The sequence below is a fragment of the Vombatus ursinus genome, unplaced genomic scaffold, assembly GCF_900497805.2.
Source record: "Vombatus ursinus unplaced genomic scaffold, bare-nosed wombat genome assembly UNPS02014809.1, whole genome shotgun sequence".
NCBI lineage: Eukaryota > Metazoa > Chordata > Mammalia > Diprotodontia > Vombatidae > Vombatus > Vombatus ursinus.
The window spans coordinates 13,089,873-13,116,690 of record NW_020954587.1 but is presented as its reverse complement, the minus strand read 5'-3'; the positions used below and the strand labels follow the sequence as shown (position 1 = coordinate 13,116,690).

The 26,818-nt window shown below is 37.0% G+C and overlaps 1 protein-coding gene across 2 annotated transcripts in view; it reads left to right on the top strand.

The window, feature by feature from the left end:
- Positions 1–26,818, top strand: part of URB1 (URB1 ribosome biogenesis homolog) — a 105,017-nt gene that overhangs the window by 39,714 nt on the left and 38,485 nt on the right. For both annotated transcript variants that reach the window (XM_027875485.1, XM_027875486.1), the window contains 10 exons: positions 3,934–4,041; positions 6,069–6,185; positions 6,762–6,900; positions 8,717–8,887; positions 9,869–10,062; positions 11,712–11,933; positions 13,373–13,552; positions 16,077–16,929; positions 18,099–18,297; positions 23,593–23,776. In XM_027875485.1, coding sequence (XP_027731286.1) covers positions 3,934–4,041; positions 6,069–6,185; positions 6,762–6,900; positions 8,717–8,887; positions 9,869–10,062; positions 11,712–11,933; positions 13,373–13,552; positions 16,077–16,929; positions 18,099–18,297; positions 23,593–23,776 — 2,367 coding nt within the window. The remainder of the gene's footprint in view (positions 1–3,933; positions 4,042–6,068; positions 6,186–6,761; positions 6,901–8,716; positions 8,888–9,868; positions 10,063–11,711; positions 11,934–13,372; positions 13,553–16,076; positions 16,930–18,098; positions 18,298–23,592; positions 23,777–26,818) is intronic.

Genomic DNA, 26,818 nt, shown 5'->3' with positions numbered 1-26,818 from the left:
GTCTTAACATAATAATGTGGTAGTGTCTCTTCATCAGAATCAACAACGTGGAAGTGCTATTAGATAAATTATTTTTAAGTAATCTCAAGAAATACTTGAGAATGGTATGACATTTTACTCCTAGGTATACCATTAATTGGGTTTAACTTCCTGAGGCTTAATTATTGAAGAACAAGGATATCAAGCCACAAGAAGTTGCTAGACTTGGAAAAATCACATACTTGATGGTTTCCTAGAAGAATTCTCATAATTAGGAAGACCCCCCTTGTACTTAGAGATGATTTATTTTACCTGTTCTTCTCTACTTCTGATGGAACCATTTGTATACAGTTCATACTGGACTGCTTACTTTGATTGGAAAAGATGCTTTGTAGCTTTGAGTGTATAATGTATCCTCTTTCATAAGGATCTACATCAGGATTCTATTTTTTTCTCCCCCCCCACTTAATAGTATTTTATTTTTTCCATTTACATACAAAGATAGTTTTCAACATTTACTTTTACAAGATTTTGAGTTCCAGATTTTTTTCTCCCTCCCTCCTCACCGAGACAACATGTAATCTGATTATAGACTACACGTGTACAATCATATTAAACATATTCACACATTAGTCATGTTGTGAAAGAAGAGTCAGAACAAAAGGGAAAAACCATGAAAAAGAAAAAAGAAAAAACAGTATGCCTCGATCTGTATTCAGACTCCATAGTTCTTTCTCTGGATGTGGATAGCATTTTCCATCCTGAGTCCCTTGGAATTGTTTTAGATCATTGCATTGCTGAGAAGAGCCAAGTCTATCAAAGTTGGTCATTGCACAATGTTGTTGTTACTGTGTACAGTGTTCTAATTCTGCTCACTTCACTCAGCATCCGTTCATCCTACATCAGGATTCTAGTTGAGTGCTAGTACTTCTTTTAAAAAAGTTGCATTTTCTTTTTCAATTAACAAATTTGTTTCCTCTCTTCCCTTCCTTTTGTCCCTCCCCCTTGAGAAATAAAGAAAAATAAAACCTTGGTAATAAATGTGCACAAATTCCTTCACTGGCCATGTCTCATTCTGCACTCTGAGTCTGTCACCTCTCTGACAGGAAGTGGGTAGCATATTTTATAATGAGTCCTCCAGAATGCTGGTTGGTTATTGCTTTAACTAGAATTCTTAAGTCTTTCAAAGTTGTTTCTCTTCACAGTGTTGTTATTATATAGATTGTTCTCTTGGTTGTGCTCACTTCACTTTTTATTAGTTCATGCTAGTCTTCACAGGTTTCTCTGAATCTATCCCCTTTATCATTTCTTAATGATACAGTAGTATTCTATTACCTTCCATAATTTGTTTAGCCATTCCCCAGTTGATGGACACCCTCTTAGTTTGCAGTTCTTTCCTATTAGGAAAGAGCTCTGTGTGTGTGTGTGTGTGCACGTGTGTGTGCATACACATACATACATGTATGCACGCATATATGCACACAGATGTACATACAGTATACATATACACATGCATAATACATTTGTAACATGTTTGTATAGATTTTATATATTATATTTAATATGATAATATGTAATATATATTTCTTATGTGTGTATGTATACATGTATGTATTCATTTTTGTACAAATGAGTCTTTTTTCTCTTGCTTTGATCACTTTAGGGTATTGGTATAGTAGTGATATCGCTGGGTCAGTGGATATGCACGGTTTAGTGACTTTTTGAGTATAGTTTCAAATTGCTTTCCAGAATGGCCAGGTCAATTTACAGCTCTTCCATTGGTTCATTAATATATGTGTTTTCTTCCTTCCTTCCTTCCTTCCTTCCTTCCTTCCTTCCTGCATTTGGGGTTAAGTGACTTGACCAGGGTCACATAGCCGCTAGTAAGTGGCTGAGGCCACATTTGAACTCAGGTGCTCCTGACTCCAGGGCCAGTGCACTGTCCGCCATACCACCTAGCTGTCCTAATGTGTTGGACATATACGTTGTCCCACATCTCATCTGACATTTTTATTTTCCTTTTTTATCGACTTTGCCAATCTGGTGGGTATTATATGGAATCTCAGAGTTGCTTTATTTTCATTTCTCTGATTTATTATTTTGAATCAAGTGAATAAACATTTATTAAGTGCTTATTTATATACCAGGCACTATACTAAGCACTGGAGATACAAAGAAAGACAAAAATAGTCTCTGTCCTCAAGGCATGGTGACAACACACAGACAACTATGTACATATGGGATACATAAGATAAATATGGGATATATTTGAGACAATCCACCTTATGTCAATAAGGCACAAGCATTAGCAGGGGCTAAGAAAAGCTTCTCCTAGAAGATGGGATTTTAGTTGAGACTTACAGGAAACAAAGAGGCAGAGATGAGGAGGGAGTGCATTCTAAGCAAGGAGGACAGCCCCTGGAAATGCAGGGAATTGGGAGATAGAGGATCTTGTGTGAGCAGCAGCATGGAGGGGAGGGTATGTTGAGTTTAAAGTCTGTCTATGGGACATTCAGTTTAAGGTGTACATTGGGTGTTTGGAAATATAAGACTAGGGATTAAAATAGAGGTTAGAGCTGGACAAGTAGATCTTAGGATCATCTACGTAGAGATGATAATTCATCCATGGGAACTGATGAAACCACCAAGTGAAATTGTGTATAGAGAGAAGAGGGCCCAGGACAGAGCCTTGTCATTCACCCACCTTCAGCAGGCATGATCTCAGTGAAGATCCAGCACAGGAGACTGAGGAGCAGTCAGACTGTCAGGAGTACCAGGAGAGAGTGGCAGGAAAACCTAGAGGGAAGAGGGTGATGGATAGTGGCAGCGGCTGCAGAGAGGTCAGGAAGGGCGAGGATTGAGAAAAGGCAAATTTGGCGATCAAGAAATCACTGGTAACTTTGGAGTAATTTTAATTGAACAATGAGGTCAGAAGCTAGATTACAGAGAATAAAGAAGGTAATAGGAGGAAAGGAAGTTGAGACACTAATTGGAGACAGCCTCCTCAAGATGTTCAGCCATGAAAGGGAGGATTGATATAGGATGATAGTGGGGATAAATGGATCAGTTTTTGTCAAATAGTGGATTCTTACCCTAGTAGCTGAGGACTTTGCTCTTTTGCCTCTGTGTATTGTGTGTCTAATTGAATCCACTGATAAATCTGTATCTTATTTCTCAACTAACACCATATTGTTTTGATTACTACTGATATGAGTTTATAGTTTGAGATGTGGTAGGGCTAAACCCTCATCTTTTCCATTTTGTTCCTCTTGAGATTCTTGGCTTTTTATGCTTCCAAATAGATTTCTTTTTTTCTAGTTCTATAAAGTAATCCTTTTATATTTTTATTTATGTGGCATTGAATAAACAATCAATTTAGTTAATATTGTCATTGTTATTATTTAGGCTTGATGTATTGCTACCGTTCTCGTTGAGTCCTCTTCATCTCAGGTCCTTTTGTACCTTCTTCCTCTCTGGCTCTTCATCCTTTAGCTCTTGCTTTTCTTTGTCTTTTCCTTCTCTTTTGAATTCTAAAATCCTTACAAATTTGACCTTTCCTTCCAACTTCAGTCTCTGGCTTTCCCAGTTCCAGAGCTCTCCAAATCACCTTCACAGTTTTCTTCAGCTCAGTCCTTCTAGATTTTTATGTGGAAGTTGGAGCTGTAATGAATCAATCATAAATCAATACATCAGGAGGAACCCTGACACTGTCAGTTGATTTCCTTGTTATCTGTTGTTGGCAGAACTCTCTTTAGCTTTACATTTTGAAGTGTTGCTTCCTCATTAATAAAAACCACGATCTTGAGTTAAAAATGCAGGCTTAACAGGATTTGTTTGTTTTTTTGTCACAAATCAGGAATGTACAATGCTTCTCTTTCATGAGTGACCTCAGCTTCTAGGTTATTTCAAAAGAAGTAAATTGTACCTAAAATATTATATCCCTTGTTCCTTTAGGAAAGTCTAAGTGGTGGAGAAAGATCTGTATTTTATTTGCTGATGAAAATGTTTGTGACAAGTAAACACTCACAGCTCAAAGCATCAACAAAACAATTGATTATGAAGGTAAGAATTTCCAACTGTTTTATATTTGAGATATTTGTATTTTATTATGTATTGACTGCTGGGTGTTAAAGCCCTTGTTGCCTTAAAAGATAAACTCAAAAATAGGTTTTTCTGCTGCATGTCTCAGTTTTAGCTCAGATGCTCTTGGTAGGGACTGTTTAATGATTCATAGGAACACTCTTCTATATCCCAGGACCTCTCAGGTCTTTGATCAAGGCAATAAATTAAGGTGCTTTCATTTTTATGAAAGGCAGCATGGAATAGTGGATAGAATTCTGGCCTTGGAGTTATAAAGGTCTGGGTTCAAATTCTGCCTTTGACTTTTACTAGCTGTGTGACCCTGGGCAAATTGTTTTATCCCTATGGCTCAGACAACTCCCTAGAACTTATCTACTCAAACACAGATAGATTGCAGTTTGCATTGGTAGAGGAAATTTCAAAACTGTGACTTTCTTATGCTTATGGACTTGCGCATCCTTCCCATATGCCTTATTCTCTGTGACACAACTTCTATAAATCATCATAATAATTGACATTTATATAGTGCTTTAAGTAGAGGAGTGCTTGTAAATGTTTAACAAGCAGTTCTCTGAAAAAAAAAATGTGCACATGGTACACTTTTATATTTAATCTCTTATTACTGACATTTTTCCATCACCTTTTTAAGGCAATCAAAGCAATCAGTCAACCCTTGATTTATTAGCATGTATTAGTACTGTTGGCTTATTTCTGAGGTGTAAATGCTTGTTCTGAAAATTCAACAAATGGTTTTTTTCAGGAGCAGATTAAAGCTGGTTCTAGCACACCTCTGGCTTTAAAGTTTACAAAATACTTCATTTTTATTATCTCACTTAATCTTTACAACTGCCTATAAGATAAATGGTACAACCATTATCCCCATTTCATTGTTGAAGAAACTGAGGCTGAGAGAAGTTAATTGTCTTGTCCATGGTCACATAGTTAGTGAGGGTCTGAAGTGGAATTTGAACCTAGGACTTCCTTGGCTTCCAAGTCCAGCACTCTGTCCACTGTGTCACCTAGCTGCCTCAAAATTGAGCTTCAGCCCCATCCAGAGTGAAATATCACAAATTTCAATCTGAATTAATAGTTTTTTACTGTGTTATATACAATATTTGTAACTTTGTTTTTTATTGTTATAATACCCCATGCCACAGTTCCACTTTAGTGGTGGGGTTGAATGGAAACACTTCTGTGGGGTCTGAGATAGCCTTGTCCTCTCTTAGATTCTGTTCTCTGATACATAGTTTAAATCACCACTGTGGTGCCATGACTGGATAAGAATAAATAGAGGGATAATCAGTATGTAGTAGAATTTGTAATGTGCTTGAGTGACCATGAAATAGCAAGAAATTTACCCTTATAAAGGAGATTTCTTTACCTAGATCTTTGGATCTTTAGTAGAGAATGTTCTTAGTAGAAGTAGAAGACTTTTGGTTTTTCATTTTAGAAAGAGCTAAACAAAAAAAAAAAGATAACAAGAGCGAGAGAGACTGAGTTTCCATTTTAGAGAACAAAATAATCTGTTATTTCCCCACTTGGTTGTAAGCACTTATTTATTTTTTTAAAGACTAATCATTAAAATAATTTAACTTTTGGTTAAAAAAAAATTCTCTAGATTAAAAAAATCTTATCCACTTAACAATCATAATTGTAATAATCATGATTGTAGCAGCTAGTGTTTATTTAGTGCTTAAAGATTTGCAAAGCATTTTACAAATATTTTCTCATTTGATCCTATCTGGATTGTGCTGTCATCCCCATTTTACAGATGAGGAAACTGAGGCAGACTGGTTCGGTTACTCGCCCAGGGTCATGTAGCTCATAAGAGTCTACGGTCAGATTTGCACTCAGGTCTTCCCAACCCAGGTCCAGCACTGTACCCACTTGATAGTATTTTAGTTTGCTCATTTTGTAGGAGCGTCATTAAGGTAAAATATGTTTGAGATGTGTTTGTCTTGCTAGAATTTAGCTTCCTTTTTTTCACTTGATGCTTTTCTTTCTGACAGATTTTGCGTGACACTGGGGTGTTTGAGTACACATGGAAGGAACTGGAGCTGTGGTTGGAACAGTTAGATAACACAGCAGAAGAGGGAAAAGAAGCAGTGATTCAGTTTTTGGAATGTGTAAGGCCTTATTTCATATCCCCAAGTGTAAAAAGAGATTGATCAAGGTTTTTTGTTTTTCCTCTTGACAATCAGAACCTTAATTTTTTAAAGTAGCTTTTCAATGAAGACTTTGAATTTCAGTTTAAAAATTTCTTCTGCAATGTAGCAAAAATTTTAAATTCTCTTCATGGTGCTACTTGATTCTTCAAATATCATGAAAGCATTGTTCAAGTTTGCTGAAAACCCCCTAGAGGATTTGGCAGAATGGCTTAAAAGATCAGTGGTGTAACAAATGGAAAACAGTGTTAGCTTGTCTGGGTCAGTTACGTCTAGGCACGTCTTGGTCAGTTTGAAAGCTCTATTCATTCGATGAATTAATGGTATTATAGCCCTTAAAATGGTATACTACTTGAAGCTTACATGGATATTAAAGAAAAAACCAACAACAATGGGAAAAAAAACTGCTAATAAAGTTGTTTTTATTGATAGAAAGAGAACATTTTTACAAATCAATTCTTGCTTTCGAACATTAACATTTTTGTATTTGCCCATGTAGCCAATGATAATGTCTTGTTTTTTGTCTTTGATGTGCAGGTTTTGTTGCAGTTGGTAACAAATCCTTATTCATACACAGATAAGGCCGCTGACTTTGTTCAGGAAGCCAGTACACTGCAAGCCACTATGATGAAGCAAGATGCTGATAATGTTAGCATACCTGTATCCCACATTGATGGTACGTACTCATGTCTCACTCTTGTCCTCTGGCTTTAACCCATGATTTAAAGATCAAATTATAGAAGGCTGTAGTAAAGCAGAAAAGAGAAATTTTAATGCTTTGTGGCAGTTCTATTAAAGGTGAATGTTAACTGTAGTAAACATGAGACATAGAATGATAATGCAAAGTACACTCGATTTGTGCTTAGGAGTCCTCAGCTCGTTGGCTTAAGCCTGTATGACATTAGGCAAGCCACGTAACCTCTCTGGACCCCAGTTTCCTCATCCCTAAAATTGTGGGATTGTAGGATTTGATGATTGCTTCTAGCTCTTGGTCTGTGATCCTGTATCATACCTGCCAAGTCATAACTTTTCCAGTTATGGAGTCAGTCAATGTTAGGAATGAAAAAAATGTTTCATTTATAATTTTATCATGAAATTTAATAGCAAACGCAAGTGCCTTGTGTTATTATCTGGTAGAGACCAGCTCAGTCACCTTAATTTGTTTGAAATGATGGAGAGAATGACTAATAAGGATGCTCACTCTATCAGTGTAGATTGGCAACGCTTCAGCAACTTAGAGTCTTAGGCAGTTTTCTGGGATGCTGAGAAGTTAAGTAAGTTACAGTGTGTCAGAAGCAGAATGTGAACCCACTTCTTTTTGTCCCCAAGGCCAATACTCTATCCATTACTCCATGTTTGTTTGTTTTTTTTTTTCCTCACCTTAATTCACAACTTAAAATTATTAAGGTTTTTTTTTTTTGTCTTTTTTCTCCCCCAGAGTCTCTTCTGGGAATTTCAAGCTGATATTATCTGTTCAACTAAATATCATGTATTTTATTAGGCAAGGGTCTTGTTTTTAATTATTTTTTCAGTTAACCAAAAGAAATGTTCTCTCCCTTCTGCTACTCTACCCAATCCCAACATCAGAAAAGAAAAACATTGGCTTTTTAACAAATATTTTTGGTAAGCAAAACAAATTTCTACGTTGGCCACATCAGAAAAAATATCTTATTCATCCACTTCTTGGTTAGGCAGTGAGTAACATTGTTTCATCACTCGACCTCTAGAATTATGGTTAGTCATTGTTTTGATCAAAGTTCTTATGATTTTCAAAGCGATTTGTTTTTTACATTGTTGTTATTGTATAAACTATTCTGGTTCTGCTCAATTCACTCTTTATGAGTTCATACAAGTCTTCCCAGGTTCCTCTGAAACTGTCCCTTTTATCATTTCATAAGGCACAATATAGTAGTAGTCCATTATATTCATATGCCATAATGTGTTCATCCATTCTCCACTTGATGGGCATTCCTTTAGTTTGTAGTTCTCTTCTATTAGGAAAAGAGCCACTATAAACATTTTTGTACATAAGGGTCCTTTTTCTCTTGCTTTGATCTCTTTAGGAAATAGGCCTAGTAGTGTTATCACTGGGTCAAAGGATATGTACAGTTTAGTGACTTCTTGGCCATAGTACCATATTGCTTTCCAGAATGGCCAGTCAGCTTGTAACCCCATCAGCAGTGTATTAATGTGTCTGTTTTCTCCTAACTCCTCTAGCACTTGTCATTTTTCTTTTATGTCAGTTTTGCTAGTCTGATGAGTGTGAGATGGAACCTCAAAGTTGCTTTAATTTGGAAAAGGGTCTTGAGACCTTAAAATCAAAATTCTTATTTATGATGGATTAAGTATATATCAAGCTTTTTATCTTTCCTTTTCCCAAATAGTTATTGTTTGCATTCTCTTATTTATACTTCCTCATGGAACCATTTGGATTTCAGTCCTGTCTCTGTGTTTATTTGAATTTGATAATTTCTTGTTTCCTTATCTTGTAGATATCCTGGATATGGTGGATGTCCTCATGGAGGACAGTGAAGGCTTAGATGAGGAAATTGGGTTTTCCTTAAGTGAAGATATGATCCTGCTGACATTCCCATTCAGTGCCATAGTCCCTGCAGCTCTGGACAGCAGGAATAGATCACTTCTTGGGACTGGACATGATTCAGGTGCCTTTTTTTTGGCTCTGCATATTAGCTACCTAACAGTGGCTATGTCTTTGTGGGAGAATAGTTACTAGGGAAGCGCATGGCACAGTGCATTTATTACTAGGGACAATTCAGTTCTGGAAATAGTTATTGGAAGCTCGAAGCAGCAAAAGTTCTGACTCTCCTCAGCTGACATTCCCTACAGTTTATAAATTTCCATAGGTATGTAACATGTACAAGATGAATACATGTGACTTTTGCTTCACTTCATGTGTCCCCGGGGCTTAGTTTCTATTTCCTAAGGAACTGGGCTCTGTAAATATGGTGAATATTTAAAGAAAGTGGTTTAGCACTAATCTGTTTATGAAAAGAAGCAGTGATCACCAGGAGATAGATTCTACCCGGAATAAATCATCTCCTTTTTTGATTAAGTTATATTAGACTGATTGGTGTGTTTGGGAAGACATAAATAGTAATGATAATGATAATAGCTAGCATTTAAAAAAAAACTTTTAGGTTTGCAAAGCACTTACTCGTGTTATATCATTTGGACTTCAGAACACCCTGTAAGGTAGTTGTTGTTATTACCTAATTTTACAGAGGAAGAAACTGTGGCTATGAGAAAGGTTAGTTAAGTGACTTGTCCAGGGTTATACAGCTAGTGGATGAGGCAAGATTCAAATTGTTATCTTCCTGAATCCAGCACTCCAGTATTCTAGCTGCATCTAGTAGATAGTTTATTTCAGCAGGTCTTTCACATTGTCTTGTTAATGCTAGTTTCATCATAGCTAATTTGAACAAATCATGTTAAAAGAGTATTGATTAATGATTGATTGAGGGAAGGTTTTTAGGAGTGTGCCACATAACTACATTTGAACTACATTGAACATGCTGTGTTGTAGCATGAAGTTAATTGGGATGTATATGTATGTGACAAAGATTGAATTGATTAGTTACAGACTCGATTGGGCAAATATTCTAAATGTGTAATTGTCTTTGTAGGAGAAAGCATACTGGCATATCTCGTTGCTGTTCTGACAGACCTCCTACATACACAAAGAGATCCTTTGGCTCTTTGTCTGATGCTTCAGTCTTATGACAATTTACAACTTTCAAGCACATCTCTGTGTGCTCGGCTTTGCCAATTCAACAAATACTACAGCCTGTGGATACCTGAGCAAGCCAGAGAAACTTTGGTGAGACTTATCTGCAATTATTTTGTGTTTGATTTTGAAAAAAAATGTGATTTGTAGTGAAATTTTTATTCTATCCTAAAATGTATGTAGATACTATTAGTTCTTATAGGCTGTATATGGTTACAATAAAACTATGTTATGTGCCACTTGATAGGGAACCAATTAGAATGCCCACTTTGTGGAAAACAAGGCATAGATACATCAAAGATGTAATAAAATGAAATTTACCATTACTCCCTAATAATAATAGTCTGTTTTTCACCACTACAGCTTAGAGCAGGGATTCTTAACCCAGGGCCCAGAGAGTCCCAAGGAGCCCATGAACTTGGATGGATAAAAAAAATTGTATCTTTATTTTGACTAACCTCTAATTGAAATTTAACATTACGTTCAGCAATTTAAAAACATTCTGAAAAGTGATCCATAAACTTTACCAGACTGCCAAAGGGATCCATGACACACAAAAAGTTAAGAACCCCTCGTTTAGAGGGATAGGATTTAAAAAAAAATTTTTTTTTAACAAACATTTGTTTGGATTAAACTTCTTAAAGGAGACTAATGCATTGTTGGATTATCTGAGTTTAATAGTTCAGCACGGCTGCTGAAAGACAAGCAGCTGAATCCTGCTAAAATTGAGGAAGTGAAAAGAAAGGAAAGAATTGATTCTCTTCTCTAGTTGAGGATTAACTCCTTTGTAACGTGATACTGTAACATCAACTCAGATCATGGGGCATTCAGAACATTTGCCCTACTTCATAATCAATTTTTATATAGACATATTTACTTTTTATTAAAATTGTGGAGGTATTCAAAAAATCTATGCATCCAAGGCATTTATGTGATTCATAATGGTTAACTTACTCAGTAAAAGCAAACTACTAAATAAATGGAGGTATCATACATTCTCAAGGACATTCTATAAATACTTCTGTCAGATTTTCACAAAATTTAAGTTCTTTCTTTTCATGAGAGTCAGGAAGTCACATCTAGAGTATCCTTATAGGATAGTGTTGGAAAGCCTGGTGAGGTGAAAGTGGAAATTTATTAATTACATTGGAAATAATAAGTTGGTTAGATTTTACAGCTTCAGAACTCATCTTTATTCCATTTTGCCTCTTATTCTTATGCAACATATTGAAGTTAAGGATTACTAATTTCTTTTAAAGGGATATTAGTTAGGGGCAACTAGGTGGTGCAGTGGATAGAGCACCGGCCCTGAAGTCAGGAGGACATGAGTTGAAATCTAGTCTCAGACCAAACACTTGACACTTACTAGCTGTGTGACCCTGGGCAAGTCACTTAACCCCAATTGCTTAAAAAGAAAAAAAAAAGGGGGGGATATTAGTTGTAAATTCTGTTACCACTGTTCCTAATTATAGTGTTTTAATTGTTTGTGGTACAATGTGTAATTAAATCTGTAAGTATCATATGTTGTATCAATTTTAGTTTTTTCATTATAGTAAAATATCTAATTGTAGTAATAGAAAAGCTTGATCTATTAATACATTATCACAATTATACTATAAAAGGAATTGAATATTCACAATAAAAGGAATTGGATTTTCACATTGATCAGTTTAAAAGTTTAGGATTTGGTGTCTTTGTTTCCGTTTTGATTTTTTCTTTATGCTTTTGCTGTTTTTCCAAAGGAATTTCAAGCTGTCAGACCCTCTGAGGCATCACTCGTGGTTGGCTCTGCCTTTTCCATCTTGTTAACAGGTACCTATGAGAAGGGGAGCACCCTCCTCTTAGAAGAAGATGTCCAGGGGAAGCTGAGAGAAAGGATTGCTCAGCTCCCGATGCAGCAGATACTGCTCTCTGTGAAGCAGGTGATGCTGTATCTTAGAACCACTGTGGAGAACTTTGCCAAGGTGAAGCTGCTTTTCTTTACACTCTTCTTTTCCTTCTACTTTCTGGGGAATGAATGTTTTAGGTAAACTAGAATAATACTAATCTGTAGCCTTTGAAAAAAATTTATTTTTTCCAAGGACGTGGTCAGGTAGAATGAATTGATTCATATAATCACAGAATTTTAGAGCTGGAATGGGGTTTAAGGATCGTCTAATCTAACTTCCTGATTTTACAAAAGGAGCATATCTGCTCTTTATCTGTGAACATATATTCCTTCCTCACCCCCATCTCCATTCCCCCATAGCATGTAAGCTTCTTGAGAATGATTCTCAATTCTTTATTTGTAACCCTAGTGCCTAAGTCAGGAACATAGTAATCACTTACTAAATGCTGATTGGTTGAAACCAGGTCACTTGACTCCTAGATTGATGTTTTTTCTACTATTCCAGATGCCCATCCTACTTATTGATAATATCAGTCAACAAACATTAAATGCCTGTTGTGTGTAGAACACTGTGTTAAATACTACATAATAAACAAGAGGCCAGAGCCAGATTCTGGAGAAGGGAGGATGGTGATGATTGCCTTTCAGGAGTAGGCCTCACTTCCTTGGCATTTCTGTTAGGTAGCTCCCCAGATGCAGGAGACCCAGATTCAGAAGCCAAGCTTTTGCCAGGCCTGATGTGCTCGTGTTGAAACTGTCACAATTCAAGTGCTAAGTAATTACCAGTGTCCTGATTTATTAGTTACCAAGTATTTCTTTAGAATTTGTACCCATTGCCTGTCATCTACTAGATGCTTGAAATTGGACTGTGGTCATAAAATTGACATTTGGGAAGAACAAATTCAACTGGTAGCATTCTGCATTTTTTCAGTGGTTGTCCCATGCCTGGAATGCTCTCCCTCCCCTTCTTCATTTTCTGGCTTCCCAGGTTTCCATTAAGACTCAGCTTAAATCCACATATGGCATGAGACCTTTCCCAGTGTTCTCTTTCACTCCCCAATGTCCAGTACCTTCCCTTCTGAGATTACCTTCCACTTACACGATGCAGTGTATATATTCTGTATGTATAATTTTCGTATCCCTGGTACTTAGCACGTAATAAGCTTTTAATAATGCTTATTGCCTCTTTCTCTCTTATAAGCTTTTCTGATCTATTCTCTTAGTAGATCTCTGAAGGATAAACAAAATTGAGCCCGGTTTCTCAAACTAGGACAACAAATCAAGTTCTTAAGTTAATTATGGATCACTGACAGAGATCCATCCCTTCTCTTTCCATGCCTTTTTACCCGGTCACCTCTGTGGTTAACATTTACTTAGTTTGGGTTTTAGCTTATGCCTGTTTTCTCCTTTTAGGCAAAATAAGTTTTTGTAATTAGTATTACATGTTAAGATGGGATTTTAGTTGCCTATCATCTTCTACTCTATCTAAAAGGTAATTACCTGCTTATTTCACAGCTTGGTAAAAGTTCAGGTCCTGCACTGCTTCAGCTCTTCGTGAATTTACTCAGCCACCTGTTGAGCCGTTGTTATCAGTTGGATACATGTAACCAACAGAAATGTGAAGCTGCTCAGGCTGAATCTGCTATCTTTTTGGATGAGGAGTCCTTGGCCACTTTGGAATTAGCCAATGATAAGGTAGTGATGCTCTTGAGATTTTACCACATGAAGGCATTTTTATCTTATGACAGGTGAAATGAACATCTTTAGAAAATTAACTAGGAAATATTTTGTTGTTTTTTTTCCCCTAATTGTAGCAGCCTGAATTGAAGAAAGTACTTGTAGTTGGAGAAGCCTTTGCATTGTAAATATTTCTAGAATTGCTGCCTGAGAAGACAAATAAAGCTATTCTTCCCTTGTTATTTGTGTAAAGTAGGGTGTTTAATTGGTCCTACACAGACTCCAACTCAAGATTTAAAGTGTGATTGAGCCCAGTTGGATCTTATTTCACAATTTAATGAGATCTGAACCTTCTGCAGATCACTTAATTAACATTCTGGAAGTATTTATTATAATAACATTTGCTACCTATATATAAGGTATAGAAAAATTCTCATTTATAATCATTCTTTTGTTTCTAACTAGAAATTTTTTTAGGTATTTGAATTTCTCTCTTTCCTTAGAAGTGAGGAAGGAAAGTTGCTTCTCTCTGTGAAGCTCAGTGTCACTCCATTTGATAGGAGTAGCTTTTAGCAAGGTTGCTTAAGCAGTAGCATCACATTTTTTTTTCTGACTTGGTAATGTCTACTCAGCCATACACATGAGGTAGATTTGAAAATCAGCATCATAGAGATGATAATTAAATTCGTGGCAGCTGATGAGATCACCAAGTAAAGTAGTATAGAAGGAGAAGAGAAGAGGACCCTCAAACAGAGGCCTGTGGGAAACCTACAATTAGAGAGTATGATCTGGAAGAAGATCCAGCAAAGGAGACTGAGAAGGAGCCCTCAGATGGGTAGGAAGAACAAAGAGAGAAGGCCAGCTTAGCTGGACTGTAGACTTGCTAGGGATAGGAAGTAATGGCAAATGAAGCTGAAGAGGTAGGATAGGGCCAGGTTGAGGAAAGCTTTAAAAGACAAAAAGAGTTGATTTTTTATCTTAGAGACAATGTGAAGTTAGTGGAATTAACTGGAATTTATTAAGTTAATTGGTCAGACCTATGCTTACGGAAAATAGCTCTGGCTGCTATGGGGAGGATAGATTGGAATAGATTTGAGGCATCCAATTAGGATGCTGCTGTAGTAGTCTAACCAATAGGTGTTGGGGCTGAACTAAGTTGGTGGCTGTATAAGTAGTAAGGAGGAAGGAGGAGATTGATGCAGAGATTAGACACATATTGGCAACTGATTGGGGTGAGGAATTGAGGATAATACAAAACTAGAAGACTGAAAGAATTGTCCATGCTCTTGACAGAAACAGGGATGTTTGGAAAAGGAGTGGGATCACAGGGGAAAGATAATGAGTTATGTTTTGGACATGTTGAGATTGCTCTGCCTATGGTACATCCAGTTTGAAGTATCCGGTAGTCAGCTGGTGTTAGAGAACTGGAGTTGAGAAGGTGGCCGCAGCTCATCAAGTGAAATGTAGAGAAAAGAGTTCTTTCTACTGCTTGGATTCTAGGCTATTGTCAGAGATATTTAATATAGTCTTTCTTCCAGTCTGCAATGTTGCCTTCCCTATCCTAGCTTTCTTTGATTTTATTTGTACAAAAGCTTTTCAGTTTCATATAATCAAAATAGCCTATTTTATCTATTGCAATTTCCTCTGTGACAGATTTTTAATCCCAGACTGACTTCCCATTGACACAGCCCACTTGAGATTGCTTGTCACTTCATGCCATCAGTTAACTGAATTCAGTAAATACAAACTTACTTTTGTGTTAACTGTCCTGACCTAATATAGGTAAAAGAGGAGATACGCTGAAAATAAAATAGAAAATAAAATTATTTTATTTTATCTGTTGTTTCGGATGAGGTATTTTACAGCTCCATTCCAGTCATTCCAATCATTGAGAGTGACTGTAGTGGGACAAGAGCTGGAAGTAACCCCAGAAGCTGCCTGGACTGACCCCTTCAATTTACAGATGAGGAACTGAAGCCCAGGTCCTCTGATTCCAGAGTCAATGCTGTTTCTGTTGTATTCTACTATAGTGAACTTGTGCAGTGTGAAAGGAACGAAGACCAATAGTCTTCTCCTAAATCCTTGTTTGTGGATTAAAGACTTTGTATTCATTCAGTAGCATTTAGCACAAACATTTATTAAGCATACTAATGCACTGTGCTAGATAAATAAGGCCTGGTCACTGTCCTCAAATATTGCTAATAGTGTTGTTCAGGAGTAAAATGTCTTCATGTAAGAAAAGAATGGGTAGGGTTTCAAAAGGCAGAGTTGGAAAAACATTTGGGCATAGTTTCCTTTGATGTGAACAAAGATAAAAAAGCCTGTGGAATAGAGCATATGAAGTATATCAGAGGAAGTAGTAAATGAAGGCCATAAGACTTGCTCCTTGAGAAGAGTTTCAAGGGCTTGGCTAAGGAAGCTTTACTTAATTTGGGAGGCAGTAGGGGACCATTATAGGTTTTTTAACAGGTTAGAGAAATGATAAGAACTATTTAATTAACCAATTAGATTTGTGTATATTGTTATATGTGCTGCATTTCAGACCCTTGAAGATGTAATGATGGTGATCTTCAGACACCCCACCTTAGAGAGCTGGTACTTGGCCTTGGAGCAGCAGACTCTTCCCTCACATACCCTCAATCCAGTTCTCGTAAAGCTTCTAGCAACTCACTTGAATGCTGGGGTCCTCTCACTGCTGAAAGTGAGTGCCCCAATTCTGCAGGACATGCATCGCCTGGACATCCTTTCAAAGTATTTGGAAGCCATTACTAAGAGTGTCTTGAAGGAACTACAGACCCTGAGGACAGGCCCTCCCACTGCATATGGGAAACGCTCAACTCAGATAGAAGCTTTGTACCAACTACATCCCTACATGGATGGAGCCCAGCTTAGGGACATTATACTTGCCCTCTTGGCCCTTCCCAAACCGACCCTCTTGGGTCAGGGATCTAAGAAATCTCCCCCAAAAGGAAAACATCTGAGCTTCCTAGGAGAGATCCTCAAACAGCTGATCACTGGATGCTACCAGGAACAACCCCAGCAAGGAGAATTACAGTTGTCCCTGGAATATGTGAAAGGAATGAGTGCCCTGTTGCCTGCACTGGGCATTGAAGAGCTGGAGACTGTGTTCTTTCAAGCTTTACAGAAAGACCCAGTTCTGGTGCATGTGGTTGAGTTAGATTTATTGACCTACTGTCTAAATCGTAAGACAGAAACTTCTCTTTCCATTGTAGCTTTGTTGATTCAGCAAAGCAGTACCCACCTGCTACACTTTGAGTTGTGGTGTTTGCAGGACCTAAGGCCCTGCCTTCCAGAAAACATCAGCCTCTTTCTTCCACTCATCCATACTTATTTGCAGTCTTGTATGCAGGGAGACTTTACACGTCCATCCAAAGGTAAACCACATTTCAGGATTGGTTGGGAAATGATTTATGTTTTATTTTTAAAATCCCAGATCTTTGAGCTACCAGATTATAGCTGAGTATAGTCCTCATTCTAAATAAATTCTTTAAGGTAGGAGTTCTTAACCCTGGAGTCCCTTGACTCCCTCTGGATGGATTGTGTGGGGGAAACCTATGAACTTTGGTGGGAACAAATACTTGCACTATGCTCTAAAATTTAGCATTTCCTTTTATTATTTAAAAACATCCTGAAAAGGGGTCCATAGGCCTCACCAGACTACCAAAAGAGTTCATGACACAAAAAAGCTTTTAAAACTCCTACATTAGAGACATAACTCTTGTCTTTCTGTGGTAGGATCCCATAACATGAAGTTACAGGGGGCTTTTGTGACTTGTTGAGTTCTGTACATGTTCTTGGCTACCCCATCAGTGAATGTGATAACAAGAGGAGAGAGGGTCAATGCCAGGGGCACCATGTTTCTTTAAGGCCTGTACTCTTTATGGTAGCCTTACAGAATATCAGTGCCTCTGTTCTCCATCCATTCTAGTTTTTATGGCAATTTTCGGCTAATAGGAAGAGTAATGCCTTAGCATAGAGTCCAAGGGTGGAGAACCTTTGGCCTATGCTAAGGCATAACTCTTCCTATTAACTGGAAGTTATGCCTATGCCATAGACTAACCCTGTGTCCTCCTTAGACCCCTTACCCTATCTATTCTATGGGTTTCCACTTGGTTCTAAGAACGAGTAAGTAGGCAAGTTGTGTTTTGTAGTAGAATTTAATCTCTGATATTCTGTAACTTTCTGGTGAGTAGTGTGAGTCACCCTGCTTCTGTATAGCATCAGGTCAGCTAATAAGCACTTAATAAATGCTTATCAGTCGACCCTTTATGATGTGTTTTTCTTTTTAAAGAACAAGAAGGCTGATGTCTGTTTTTACTTTATGCTCCTCTGTCACCCTGTACTTTTCAGTAACAAATCAAATTATTTTGGGCTGGAAGGATACTTAGAGGTCAATCATGATAGTCTTAGTAGCATGTATAAGATTTTCACTATTAGTAAGCCTGGAAGTACACCTTGTGTCCTAAAAGGGCATGCAGGGGGGTTTAGGTTAGCAAGCTGTAATTGACTTTCTTTTTTTTTTTCATGTTTACGTCTGACCCAGTGTCTAGAGGTGTCATGAATGTGTTGAAAAAGGCCCTGTGGAGAGAGCTTCAAAACAGTCTTCTAGGAGGTGGTCCTCAGGGTCATAGGATGCAAGAAGAGGTCCTTTCTAAATTGGTTCCATATTCAAGAGCAAAGGAGCTTAAACTCCTCATTGACCAGCTGCCCATCATTCTTCAAAGGCCAGAGAAATCCAGGAGGTATGATGAACAGATCAATGATGGCTCATCAGAAAGACTCTTTAGCATGTAAAAACTAAAGTGGGCCCCAAAAAAGAGAACACAAATGAAGGGTTTAGGGAGGGAGTGGGAAGGAGAGTTGAGCAGTGTGAAAATAAATTTGGGGGGTATTCTTTCATTTTAAGGCTATATGTATCCATGTTATCTGGGCTAGGAAGAAATTTGGGATATTTTGGACCCCATGGTCCTGAGTTACTTCCATGGAGAGGATTCACATTAGTATCTTCATTCCTGAATGCTTTAATGTTTACTTGCTGTCTGTGGTTATGCCTATGCCCAGGTATACTATATTGAGAATTCACGAAAAAAAAAAAGAAAAAAGAAAAATGTAGATGCTTATTGAGTATTTTTATGTGAAAGATATCTTTTTAGCTAGTTAGAGAATTATAGTACAGTATATACTATGATTCCTGCTCTGAGGGAACTTAAAATCTAGTTGGACATAGAAGACACAGTGTGAAAAGATAAGTATCAGTTCAACATTTCAGGAAGACACGATCCCTCATTGGGGCAAGGCAGTCTTTTTACTCCTCCCTAATTCACCCCTCACAGCAGTTAGACCATCATTCCCTTCCCTGGCCAGCATTGCCTTGTACCTTTCCCCCATTCGAATGTAAGCTCCATAAGACCAGGGACTGTGTCACTTTTGTATTTGTATCTCCAGTGCTTAGCAGAGACCTTGACATATATGAGCATTTAATAAATGCTTTTCATTGAATCCTTTCTCTCCTTAACCCTCTCATACCACCCTCTCCCACCCTCGTACCTGAAGATTTCACTTCCTACCTTACTGAAAAAAGAAGCCATTCATGGTGAATGAGCCCCTTCTCTAAATCTCAGTCCCTTGAAGCTATCTTCCATTCTCTTCTCCTTTGCTCCAGTCTCTGTTGAAGAAGTGACCTTTCTCCTCAGTAAGACTAACCCATCTTTCTCATTTTTTTTAGTAGATTATCCCTTCTCTTTTTACTCATCTGTTTTCTACACTATGCTCTAAAATTTAGCATTTCTTTTTACTCCTTACCTTACCTTACCTTACCTTCAGTCTCTCCCTATCTATGGTTCTAACTATGCTGTCTACAAACATGCCTACTTCTGTATTCATTAAAAAGCCATTACTAGTCCTTACTATCCCCTTAAGTCATCTTGGCCAAACTCCTCAAAAAAATTGTCTGCACTAATTATCTCCACTTTCTCTCTTCTCACTCACTTCTTAGTCCTTTGCAGTCTGGTTTCCTTCCTCTTCATTCAAATAAAGTGCTTTCTCCAAAGATATCAATTTAATGTCCTTTTCTCAATTCTATTTCTTCTAACTTCTCTGCGTTATTTGATGTACTGACCACCATCTCTTCCTGGATATGCTCTCTTTTCTGGGTTTTTGTGACAGTGCTTTATCTTTGCCTCCTACCTATTCAACTGTCCCTTCACTGGACTATTACCATTGTGCCACCACCTAACTTGTGTGTATAACCCCAAGACTGTGTTGGACTCTCTTCTGTCTTCGTTCTCTGTGACCTCATCATTACCTGTTGGTTTAATGATCTCTTTCTATTGTTTCTCATATCTATATATCTTGACCTAGTCCTCTTTCCTGAGCTCCAGTCATATGGCTTGGACTACCTACTGCTCATTTATAGTGGGATTCCTTTCGTTTTTGGGTTTGACCAGAAGGCTACAGGGATCCCTTCCAACTCTTACATTCTGTGATTTCTTATTGAATGTCCCACAAAAGTATCAAATTCAACATGTCCAAACAAAAATTCACTATCTTATCTCCAGACCCACCCCTCTTCTAAACTTTATTTCTTTTCTTCTCTCTCTTTTTTTTTTCTTTTGTTTGGTGAGGCAGTTGGGGTTAAGTGACTTGCCCAGGGTCACACAGCTAGTAGGTATCAAGTATCTGAGGCTGGATTTGGACCCAGGTCCTCCTGACTTCAGGGCCGGCGCTCTATCCACTGCACCACCTAGCTGCCCCCCACCCTGAACTTTATTTCTTTTGAGGCATGACTATCTTTCCAGTTTCCGAGTTTTGCAACCTCTGTGTTATTCTCAGCTTCTAATTCTCCTTCATTATGACGTCCATTCAACGATCAGTATCTTTTACACCTACTTCCGCAGCATCTCTTTTATCCATCCCCTTGTCACAACTCACAGGTCTACTGCTTAGTACCTTTTCTCCTCTTACCTGTTTTTTTTTTCCCCTTTGGGCTAGGAACTCTTAATTTTTAAAAAAGTAATATTTTATTTTTTCCCCAATTACATGTTAAAACAATTTTTAACATTTGGGGGGTTGTTTTTGAAAGTTTTGAATTCCAAATTTTATTTCATTCTCCCTCCTTGAGATGGTAAGCAATCTGATATAGGTTTGGTATGTGCAATCATGTAAAACATTTCCATATTAGTCATTTTGTACAAGAAAACTCTAACAAAACAGAAGAGGAAGGAAGGAAGAAAAAGAAATCGAAAAATAGTATGCTTTAGTCTGTATTCAGATAATAGTTCTTTCTCTGGAGATGGACAGTATGTTTCATCATGAGTCCTTTGAAATTGTCTTGGATCATTATATTACAGAGAATAGTAAAATTATTCTTAGTTCTTCATCGTACAGCATTGCTGTTACTTTATACAACATTCTACTGGTTCTGTTCACTTCACTTTGCATCAGTTCATGTAAGTCTTTCCAGGTTTCTGAAATCATCCTGCTTGTCATTTCTTATAGCATAATAGATTGCAATCATATACCATAACTTGTTCAGTCATTCCCCAGTTGATGGGCATCCCTTTGATTTTGAATTCTTGGCCTTCACAAAAAGAACTGCTGTAAATATTTTTGTACAAATAGGTCCTTTTCCCTTTTTTTTGATCTTCTTGGGATACTAGTTGTATTGCTGGATCAAAGGGTACGCACAGTTTTATAGCCCTTTGGGCATAGTTCCAAATTGCTCTCCAAAATAGGTGAATCAGTCCAGAACTCACTAACAGTGCATTAGTGTCCCAGTTTTCCTACACCCCCTCCAACATTTATCATTTTCCTTTTTTGTCATTTTTGCCTATCTGATAGGTGTGAGGTGGTACCGCAAGGTTGTTTTAATTTGCATTTCTCTAATCAGTAGTGATTTAGCATTTCTTGCCTCTCAATTGGACTTCTTCAAATATATCTCTCTATTCCAATCAGTTGTCCATATACCAAGCCAGTGGTTTAACTATGTCATTTCCCTAAACTCCCAGTGTATAAAGTTACCTCTGGAATAAAATTTGAACTCTTGTTTGATTTTTAGAGCTTCGTTATATATTACTCTCCATTCCATACCGGACAATCCAGCCACATACACAATACTCTGTCTCCCATCTCCAAACCTGGGTACTGGCTGCCCACCCCCCACCCCATCCCATGCCTGAAATGCTTTCCTACCTCACTTCCACCTCACAGAGTCCCTGGCTTCCTTCAAGACACAGCCCAAGACAGTGCTGCTAGGGCCTTCCCTCCAAATTACTTTGTATCTCTTTTTGTATGTATATATGTAACAGGTTTACAGGTACTTGCCCCAGTTGTAAACTCAGTAACAGTTATAAACAGGTCCTAGGATTTGACCACACTCACTTGTAGACCATCGAACTTCAGCCTGTCCCTCTTCTCTTTGCTGTATATTTAATTTATTAATTTCAAGCTCTTATAACCATCCAGGGATGTGCTGGATACTTTTCCTCATTAATATAGTTGCAAACTCCTCTCATTAATTACTGTACCTGGGGTTTCCCCACTCCAATTTTTTAAATATTAGATATTCAGTGAACCAAAGAAACTTTCCCTATTAGTAATTACTCCTATTTATATGTATTTAAGTAAACATTAAAATTACTCTGTATATAATAACAAACAAGAGCAGTAATAAGTATTGTGTAACATGTTGTATTTAATAAATTATGTATGTATATTTATTATATATTGGTGATGATCGGTATCATTGCCAAAGTTGCCTCAAACTCCCAACTGTTAGTAGTTGATTTCTTTTCATTTGTCTGAAGATTCATTATTATTCCATTGATGTTTCTCAAAATATGAAGAAAAGTCCCTTTCTTAAGTCCCCTTTATCAGATAAAGTTGAAGCCAGCTCCCTCAGAAAAGAAGATCTCGTCTTCTTTTTCCTCCTGTGTCTCAGCCAGTTTTTCTCAGGCTCACCCTTTCAGCCATTTCTCCCCATAGTTTATCAAGTAGGTCTTCAAAGACAGTACAAATTTTCTGTGGTTGCTCATTGGTCATGAATAAATACACCTCCTTTCTGACTCCACAGGGAGAAATACTTCTCTTCAATGCATTTCCCACCTACCTCCTCCCATTTGTCCACGTAAGCTCATAAAGCTACAGTAATGGCATCTGAGCCTTTACCTGGCTCTTAAAGAGGTGGCAACAGTCTCCATAGTCTCTATATGATAGACAATTGAAACAAGATATCTATATTTATGTATCTCTCCTCACTAAATTATCTTTGAGGACAGGGACTTTCCCTTTTGTCTCTGTATCACATAGTCAGTATTTAATAAATCCTTATTGATTGATGGTGCATTGGTCAGCTAGCCAAGTTGTACCAACCATTGATATAGGTCTTCATTTTCAAGTTAGCATGTTCAGGTTAACCTTTGTGGAGAAGGGGTTTAAGTTGGATCCTAAAAGATGAGAGAGATCTTGTAATACTCATAGCAGTCCTGCGAGATAGGTGGTGCAGGTATTCTCTTCATTTTACAGAATAGGAAACTGAGGCCTAGAATATAATGTAATTTATAGAATATAATGTAAATTATAGTAAATAATGAAGTTGGTTCTTAAAAATAGGCCTCTGACTCATAACTTTAGTATACCACACTGCCTTCATCCACAATAATTACTTATAATTGTTACACCTAAAGTTCGTTTTTTTTTTCCATGAAACATGTTATCAGAAGAGAAGACACAGGCAGGGGCCTCGGTGGGTTTGCAATGCACAGATATTGTAGACTGGCCAGAGTTTTTGTACTTGACTTCAAGAATGCAGTGATGCTGTTATCTCTATCTTTTGCTTACTCCAATCCTATCCGTAATGTGATATTCTTGTTTTTAACAAAAGAGTGAAAAAACACATGTTATCTCTGGGTATCTTTAGCATGATATGTAGTTATTGTGGGTGTGCTGGTGTCTTCTGTAACCTGTTTTAAACTTTTGTGAATTATAAGGGTGAAACCCTGTAAACCTATAGTTCTTGACATATTTCACATCTGTTGCAGCTGGATTGTATCAGATTCCATATCATTAGTACTGGAAAAATCTGTGGAAGAGCTGGATGTTTGGAAAAAGACTTTGTTGGGGTCATGTATAAAATGGCTAACAGCCTCATACAGCAGTAGTAACAAAGAAGAAAAATCCCAGGATGCAGAGAAGTCTATGTTGTCACGACTTAACCAGTTATTGGTGAGTTCCTTTTACTTACATAGGTAGAAGAAGCGTTTTATAGTTATCCTAAATTACCACTTAAAACAATCTGACATTTCTATGACCTAGTAGGAAAAAATAATGACAGTCAATGACATGAGTCTAAGAAGCGGTGTCCCAAAAAACTACTGCTATCAGCAAGTGAGGGCAGTCTTTGACATGTGTCATGGTATGGAAATGAAATGTCAGTCAAACATCTACCTCCAGTCATTTTGGCATATATGTGACCATTTTTGCTTGTTTTTTTTTTCTTGTTTTTTTTTTAATAATATTTTTTTCCCAGTTACATGTAGAGAATTTTTAACATTCATTTCTTAAAATTTTGAATTCCAAATTCTCTCCCTCCCTTCCTCCATCCCTCCCTCTGAGATGGTAAGCAGTTTTTTGTAGGTTATACATGTGCAATCATACAAAACATGTTTCCATATTAGTTATATTGTGAAAGAAGACACATACTTTAAAAAATAGACTGAAAAGTAGTATGCTTTCATCTGCATTCAGACTCCATCAGCCTTTTCTCTGGAGGTGTATAGCATTTTTCATCATCAGTTCTTTGGAATTGTCTTGGATCATTATATTGCTGAAAATAGCTGTCATTCATAGTTGATCATCTTACAATGTTGCTTTTACTGTGTACAATATTCTCTAGGTTCTGTTCACTTCATTTTGCATCAGTTCATATATGTGTTCCCAGATTTTCCTGAAAGTATCCTGCTTATGTCATTTCTTATAGCACAATAGTATTTGTCACAATTGTATACCACAATTTGTTCAGCCATTCTCCAATGATGGGCATCCCCTCAATTTCCAATTCTTTGTCATCACAAAAAAGAGACGCAATAAATATTTTTTGTAAAAATAGGTCCTTTTCCCTTTTTTTTTTTTTAAATCTCTTTGGGATACAGACCTAGTAGTAGGTTGCTGGATTAAAAGGTATGCAATTTGATAGCCTTTTGGGCTTAGTTCCAAATTGCTCTCCAGAATTCTTGGATCAGTTCACACCTTTACCAACAATGTTTTCATTAATTGCAACAATTGCATTAGTTTCCCAATTTCCCACATCTCCTCCAACATTTATTGTTTTCCTTTTTTGTCGTATTAGCCAATTCTGATAGTGTGAGGTGGTACCTCAAAGTTGTTTTAATTTGCATTTCTGTAATCAGTAATGATTTTGAGCATTTTTATATGACTGTAGTTAGCTTTGGTTTCTTCTTCTAAAAACTGTCTGTTCATCTCTTTGACCATTTATCAATTGGGGAATGACTTGTATTATAAATGTGACTCAGTTCTCTATATATTTGAGAAATGAGGTCTTTATCAGAGATACTTACTGTAAAAATTGGTTCCTAACTTTCTTATTTTTTTTAAATCTTGGTTGTGTTGGTTTTGTTTGTGGAAACCCTTTTTAATTTAATACAATCAAAATTTTCCATTTTATATAATGTAATGCCTTCTATCTCTTGTTTGTTCATAACATTTTCCCTTCTCCACAGATCTGACAGGTACATTCCTCTCTCTCTTAATTTGCTTATGGTATCATCCTTTATGTCTAAATCATGTACCCATTTTGATCTTATCTTGATGTATGGTTTGAGATGTTGGTCTAACTTAGTTTGTGCCACACTGTTTTCCAGTTTTCCTAGCAGTTTTTGTCAAATATTAAGTTCTTCTCCCAAAGCTTCAGTCTGTGGATTTATCAAATACTAGATTACTGTGGTCATTACTACTGTGTCTCATGTACTTACTCTATTCCACTGATCCACTGTTCTATTTCTTAGCTAGTACCAAATTGTTTTGATGATTGCTTCTTTATAATATAGTTTGAGATCTGGGATGGCTAGGCCACCTTCCTTCACTTTTTTTTTTCATTAGTTTCCTTAATATTCTTGACCTTTTGTTCTTCCATATGAATTTTATTATTATTTTTTCTAACTATGTAAAATGATTTTTGATAGTTTAATTAATATGGCACTGAATAAGTAAATTAATTAAGGTGAAATTGTCATTTTTATTATATTGGCTCATCCTACCCAGGAGCAATTGATATTTTTCCAATTGTTTAGATCTGATTTTATTTGTGTGAAAAATGTTTTTTAATTATGTTCATATAGTTCCTGGGTTTGTCTTGGCAAGTATACTCCCAAGTATTTGATATAGTCTACAATTATTTCAAATGGAATTTCTCTATCTCTTGCTGCTGGGCTTTGCTGGTAATATAGAGAAATGCTGATGATTTATGTGGGTTTATTTTATATCCAGCAACTTTGCTAAAATTGTTAATTATTTCAACTAGTTTTTTAGTTGATTCTCTAGGATTCTCTAAGTATACCATCATATCTGCAAGAGTCTTAATTTTGTTTCCTCATTGCTTATTCTAATTCTTTCCATTTCTTTTTTTCCTCTTATTGCTATAGCTAACATTTCTAGTACAATACTGAATAGTAGTGGTGAAAATGGGTATCCTTGCTTCACCTCTAATCTTATTGGGAGGGCTTCTAGCTTATTCCCATTACAGATAGTGCTTGCTGATTTTTTTTTTTTTAGGCAGTTGGGGTTAAGTGACTTGCCCAGAGTCACACAGCTAGTGAGTGTTATATGTCTGAGGCTGGATTTGAACTCAGTCCTCCTGACTGCAGGGCTGGTGCTCTATCCACTGTGCCACCTACCTGCCTGCAGAGTGTTTTTGTTGTTGTTGTTGTTGTTGTTGTTGTTTTTGTTGTTTTTAAATTTTTAGGCAATTGGGGTTAAGTGACTTGCCCAGGGTTACACAGCTAGTAAGTGTCAAGTGTTTGATCTGAGGCTTGATTTGAACTCAGGTCCTTCTGACTTCAGCGCTGGTACTCTATCCACTACACCACTTAGCTGCCCCTTTTTTGCTGATGGTTTTAGATAGACACCACTATCATTATAGGGAAAGCTCCATTTATTCATATGCACTCTAATGTTTTTTAATAGGAAGGGGTCTTGAATTTTGTCAAAAGTTTTTTCTGTATCTGTTGAGATAATCATATGATTTCTGTT